The sequence below is a fragment of the Austrofundulus limnaeus genome, unplaced genomic scaffold, assembly GCF_001266775.1.
Source record: "Austrofundulus limnaeus strain Quisiro unplaced genomic scaffold, Austrofundulus_limnaeus-1.0 Scaffold658, whole genome shotgun sequence".
NCBI classification, from domain to species: Eukaryota; Metazoa; Chordata; class Actinopteri; order Cyprinodontiformes; family Rivulidae; genus Austrofundulus; species Austrofundulus limnaeus.
In genome coordinates this window covers 37,232-43,748 of record NW_013953060.1, presented here as the reverse complement: position 1 = coordinate 43,748, position 6,517 = coordinate 37,232, and the positions used below count along the sequence as shown (strand labels likewise).

Below are 6,517 nucleotides of genomic sequence, written 5' to 3'. Positions count from 1 at the left end.
TTATTAAACATTAATATTTCAAAAACTATAAGTTGTACAGGTACCAAAAGGCATAGCCGTAATTTGGCATAGGAGCTTTACAGATATAAATTACAATGGCAGCTCTAGGACAAAGTATCCAGGAGGAGAAGCATGGCAAAGTTGAGATGACTTGGATGGGAAACGAATCACAATAGTGTGCATTGCCAATGCAATGCACACTGATTATGGCCTAAAGGGTCTCTCATAATCATCCAGATTGTTTATTCTAGTTCCACTAACTCTGCGCCTCCTTCTCAGCAGACGAACCCAACCCCTGCTTCTTCTTCTTTTCTTTATAATAGCTTTATTTATTTACTCTTGTGGAAATTTGTCAGACTTAATACTTTACACTCTATCTAAACTTTATTCTGATAAATTGTCACATTATTCCTGTTTGTCAACAGCACCCGTGATGATCATTGTTAACCTATACCTCGATCAATCGGTTATGGTGTCATTTAGATGAACTCGCATGTTTGTTCTGGCAAAAATGTTTTACGCCAGATGCCTTTCCTGACACATCTCTAACCATTTGCCTAGGCTTGGGACTGGCATGAGAAATTCACTTGTCTGTTCTCCATGATAGCTGGTTTAATCTGATTTATGATGAACATTTAGAAACTCACCTTTCCTCGAGAAAACAGACTTGTCAGTGTTCAGAACCTCCTTGGAGATCAGGGTGAAGTTGGACATTTTATTGTTCTTCATGGTTTTAAAAGAACTGTACTCTGCAATATTTTGGATGACTTCTTCACTCAGATTATGGCCCAGGAAGTTTGAAAGACGCCTAACAGCTGCAGAAAGGTCCTGGAAGAGATATACATGCAGTTGGTATTTAATAATACATTTTGAGATTAAGCCTTTTGTCATGAATAGTTATATTTAAATGAAGAAGGCAGCTTGGAACATTCTCGTAGCGTTTAGTACTCAGCTTTATTGAACTAACGTGTCTGGACATACAGCACAAGCTCATAAACACAGCGCACTACGGAAACCCATTCGTGACATCTCACTACTCCTTTTATGTAGCAGTTTCTACAATGAAGCTTATTGTGAGCTTGTTAAAAAATTAAATTGCATGTGTAGGAATTACTTCGTGAAATTAGGACCAGCCTATTTTCATAAATGTAATCCAGCAAGATCTTGCAGAAGGAAATCAGGAAATCATGAAATACCCCTCTGGTCATGAATGTGAAAAGAACTTGTGACCTGAACAGATTTCTCAAAATAAAGTAATTTATTTTAGATATATGACCAGAATAAACATACAAACATTTCTTAAAATTATTATATGAATAAAAACACAAGCTATAATTTTTCATAAAATTCCACTCAGAGTTGACATAAAACAGTAAATTTCAGGTGTTGCAATTTACTGGCACCTACTTGACTAAGTTTTTAAGTAAATAAGAGAGAACAAAGGTAAAGATTTAAGTTTTAAGGATAGGAGGAAAAGAGAATTAGTAATTTTGCACTGTTCTTTAAATCAGACCTGACCAGCACCAACAGCATGTCAGAGACTTGGACACCTCCGAGGGCTAGACTCTCTCCGACGTTTTATCTCAGCAAACATCTCCTTTTACCTTTTGATGTCTTGTCAAAGACAGGCAGGTGGACGGTTTTGAGATTGTCAGGACTGAGTCCGCCAGGTGGATAGTGTCGCCTCGTGACACCCGGGGTTGAGGATTGAGACAGTCCTGTCTCATCCCAGCCTCATCTCCACAGGCTTCTCTCACCCCTAGCGAGCCTCCAGGCTCTAGGGGCGGTCGACTTTGATCTGTCCAGTGCTTCTCAGCAGCAAAAAAAAAATTAGTAACTTCCATCCAGGTTTGAACAGGCAGGTGCCTGTATGGCACGCAGACAGAACCACGCACTCCAACAGACGAAGAACTACCATTAACTGTTTAGAACAGAAAGTTAGCTTGAGAGGGAAGTCAGTGAGAAAGGTGGGAGGTGGGAAAGAAAACAAAGCTGTTTTCTCACCAGCTGCAAGTTCTTTATCAGCAGAGAGAACCTTGAAAGTCTGGCAAAAGGCAGACTTACTGTCTTTCTTAAAAATCACTTCACCTCAGCTTAGAAATCACACCAAACTTTGCACAAATGGACTAATAGTGAATATTAATAGTACACAATTATTAATCTATTAACCCACTAAGAAGAATGATTAAACCATGACTAATAATAGTACTAAGAAAAAGCATAATAAAACACATTTCACTCATTTTCTTTTCACTGTTACACTCTAAAATAAAGAGAGATATGCAAAGATTAAATCAATAAAACTTTGATTATATTGATTGAAACCTCTAATAGAAGATTAAATGAGATAACATATAGAACCTGTTGTTCTATTCACTTAAAGAAAATAAAAACACTTTAAAATGATTTTCTTCTTATAAGTGTAAAAAAATTAAAATCAAAGACAAAGAAAAAACAATAGAAAAGTTTTTTTTCACCAGGGTTACCTCTACACATGTTCATATCTTATTTTCATTAAATACTACAAATGGTATATTTTCTCAATAATTTCAACTCAATCATCATTTTAAACATACAAATTGTTTTAGAGGTTTTTATAATAGTAGAAACACTATTCCACAAACTTAGTCCATGAATTACAGAACATGGCCCCTTCAGACTGATATAAAAAGGAGGTTTTTATAAAAAATCTCCATTCCCTTAAGGTTATAATGACTTTCTCTCATAACAAATTTTAACTGAATATTTAAAGGTAATATTTTTATGAGCTTTTATTTATAAAATACTATAATCAACCAAATCCRGAAATTTTAATAATTTATATTGAAATAATGTTGTATTTATTTGATGACCAGACCACTTACTACTAATTCTTACAGCTCTTTTTTGTACAACAAAAATAGGATTTGTAATTGTTTTACATGCTTTTCCCCAAACGTCAATACAATAAAATTTATGTGGAATAATCATTACATTATAAAATATATACAAAGCGTTTAATAACTCTTTTACTTTATACAGCAATGCAATTGACTTTGCTATTGTTATTTTAATGGATTTCCATGTCAGCCTTTCAGCAATGATGACACCCAAAATCTTCACCTCGCTCACTTTATAAATTTCAACATCAACTCTAAATATGTAAAAGTTTTTCTTTTTGTTACAAATATAATGTAGTTTGTTTTGTCCAAATTTAATAATGTCTTGTTTAGTTGAAACTGGGTTTGTATTTTCACAAATTCTGCCTGCATCATCTCCAACATCCATTCAATATTTTTACCTACTGACTGTTCATCCTATTCAAAAATGGGAACTTGTAGATTCCTTAAAAATATCTAAAAAAAACAATTTGTCCTCATTCACCAAAAAGAAAGTGCATCAGAGGACTAATAATGAAACACAATTAAAAATAAACCTCAGATCTGACTGTTTTTAATGTCTTTGTCTCACTTCTTAAATTCCATCTGTGAGTTGAAACTAAACCAGTGAATTACTGTGTTCACAGAGAGTTTAACATTTACTTGAATCATTTCTTCATACGTGATGAACATTATTCTGTCTCCCAGCTCTGCAGATTTCCAGCTCTTCACATGATCTGTCCATTTTCCAAATATCACTGCAGACGAGTCAAACAGAAGAATAAGTGTCTTTTTTAATGATTGAAAATGAGTTTTAAAAAAGTATTTTTACCATTCCAAATAATCGTTTTTAGTAATGAACAAAATTAACTTTTATAAATATAATTAACATGTGACCTCTGACCTCTGCCTTTCAGAAATCTGTCCATGAACTCATCAAGACTTCCTGGWTCTTGGAGGAAAGAAGCCATCTGGTGGAAGTAGTATGAAGACACCAAGACGTCCTTTGGGTTCCTCATGACGTAGATCACCTACAATGCAACAACATAAAATGTGTCAAAAAAAATTAAAGTTTTCTTTCTTTTTAGTTTAGGAATACATCCCCATATAATTACCCTGGCCCTGGAAGTGTGGAAGGAAGAGGGCATCAGTTTGCAGGGAAAATGTGTGCAGAGTGAACGTGGAGATGTCAGCTTTAACACAAATTCTATCATTTTTCTTTGTTCCAGCCATGGGACTCTCTCCCAGTTGGGAATGGTTTGGCATGGGGTTGGATCTCCACCATTCAGCACCATGGTGAGGATCTCCTTCATCCATGTTGTGCCTGCAAAAAGTAAGAAAGAAGCCAAAAATGCAACAAGAGTAAACAGTATATAGAAAATGCAGCACTTGGTTAAGTGTATTGCTAAAATGGTTTAAAACACCACCGTATTGACAATAGTCGTTCTTTAGCAACAATGTCAGTGTTATTGAATAATATAGTTCTACCGTCACACTAATAGGTGGCTGTAGCACCACACAGAATTGTTGACCAAAGACACTTTGAGTAAATATGTGGAGCTTTGTACCAACAAGTGTTTAGGAAGTTCCACATGACTGCCACAGGAGATTCAAGGATTTCTTAAACATGCATGAATGAGTCAAAGCAACACTCTGGGTATGTTCATAATGAGGGGATGATATAATAACATGATGTAAAGCTCAAAAAAAGTCAATCTTCCATTAAGACAACCAACCATTCATGTTCTTACCCACGTCTAAAGACCATTTTAGAGTAACCCATTAATCTAACATGCATGTTTTTGGTGTGTTGGATGAAAACACAGTATCCAGAAAAAAGAACATAAAAGGCAGGAGACAAACAGGTTACCTTGTTGTGAGCCGACTAACCACTACCCCACCCTGCTGCCCCAAAAAACTTATAGTAATGTCAAAAAAATGTCTTTTTTTAAAGAAAGGATTTTTATTCTCATAACACCCCATGATGTTCAAACATCAGCAGCTGCAGACCACAAAAGACACATGAGATGCATTACAATAAGCCACTACAAATTTAGTACAAAACTTTAGGGACAAATTTTCCCTTTTCTCACTCTGGCCTTTAAAATGATTATTAAAAACTGAAAGAAAAAAAATCACTTTAAGGAATTCTCCTAATTTTAGGATTAGATTCTTCTACACATAAACTGATGTTGTACTCAGAAGCGGTTGAACACACACTTGGACAACTTTGAAATTTTGCTCCTGGTCCTTTCAGGTTTCTCAGTCATCATCACCAAGTTTTTATCTCAAATTCACAGTGAGAAACATAAATGCAAATATCTGACAATAACAATGACCTGACTTTGGGTATGTGACAAGTAAAATGTCATCATCTTTAAAGATGAATTCTTCAAAAAACTTTAAATCCTCTGAGAAAGAAAATCTGGTAAGCGGAAGTCCACGATACAGCAGGCACATTTCTTCAAAAGAGGACATTATGTAAGGATTAATTTTAAAGTAATTCCTAAATCTCAAGCTAAAATCAGCTGCACAACTGCAGAGACACTGAACTGATGTCGTACATGATTTATTTAAACTACTTTGAACTTAAAAAAAACCCGGTAAAATCAGTTATCTTTAATCAATTATTTGCTTTCTGTGGTCATTGAGGACGCAGCACACTTTTAGGAATTTTGTTTCCTGAAAGTACAGAACATGCTGTAACATAGGGTACTTTATTTCCCAACTTATCTTCTTCAAAGCTCCAATTTTTTTCCCCACCTTTCCAACCTATCGTTGGACCTTTATCTCTTTATCAAGGTAACAAAAGGTCGAAGTGCATAGTTACAAACTTTTATTTGGAAAAGACAAAAAACTGAGTTATACAATTGTTCAAGTGGACTTATTCTGGTGATTTTTATATACGAGACTGATTCTTGACAATTTGGATAAAACAGGTTTTAATTAAAAAAATAGTAAAATTAAAGTCTGAAGATATATTATATGTATCAATATTTTTGCTGTTTAGTGGTGCAAACTCCCCAATTTACCATATTTAATTATTATTTTTTTGTAAAGAGGGCATTTTTCCACTTGTTAATTTGTTTAGACACAATAAAAACCTATAAATATTTGGCCTTATATGTATTTAGAGATTTAAATCATTTTCTGACATTCCTAGCACACATAAATGTTGTTAAATGTTGAATATTCATTTTTAACTATTTTATACAGTTTTGTGTGTATTCGACCTAAATAGAAAAAAGTTGTTTTCATTTAACAAACAACATGCTCATTAAAAACAAACAAAACTTCCTCTGACTGTGGTGATTTTAGAAATAACGGTGCACTAATATGATGGTGGTGACTGTGCAACAGTCTGAACAACTTTATTTAACTGTCTCGTCCAAAAAAAATATAAAAAATCCTGAACTCTATTCTAAACATTTTTCAGGGAATACGCAATATCGGTATTAAAAGAACCTCATTCCTATATATCAAATACAATCAAAGTAAAAAATGAAGTCATTACTAGTAGAAGTAATAAAAATAACGTAGAATGCATCTAGGGCTGCAGCTAACAATTACTTTAGTAGTGGATTATTCTATTGAATAATCTGCTGAATAAATAACAACATACATGTCAACTTGTATGATTGTCCGTAAGCGAGGATGAC

General features: G+C 34.2%; 1 protein-coding gene across 1 annotated transcript; it reads right to left on the bottom strand.

Moving 5' to 3' along the window:
• Positions 1–400: 400 nt before the first annotated feature.
• On the bottom strand, positions 401–5,336 carry LOC106531616 (sulfotransferase family cytosolic 2B member 1-like). The gene is made up of 6 exons (XM_014027522.1): positions 5,198–5,336; positions 3,974–4,182; positions 3,763–3,889; positions 3,522–3,616; positions 648–828; positions 401–411 (listed from the first exon to the last, which is right to left on the bottom strand). The coding sequence occupies exons 1-6, from the start codon at positions 5,334–5,336 to the stop codon at positions 401–403; spliced, it is 762 nt and encodes a 253-aa protein (XP_013882976.1).
• Positions 5,337–6,517: the final 1,181 nt, after the last annotated feature.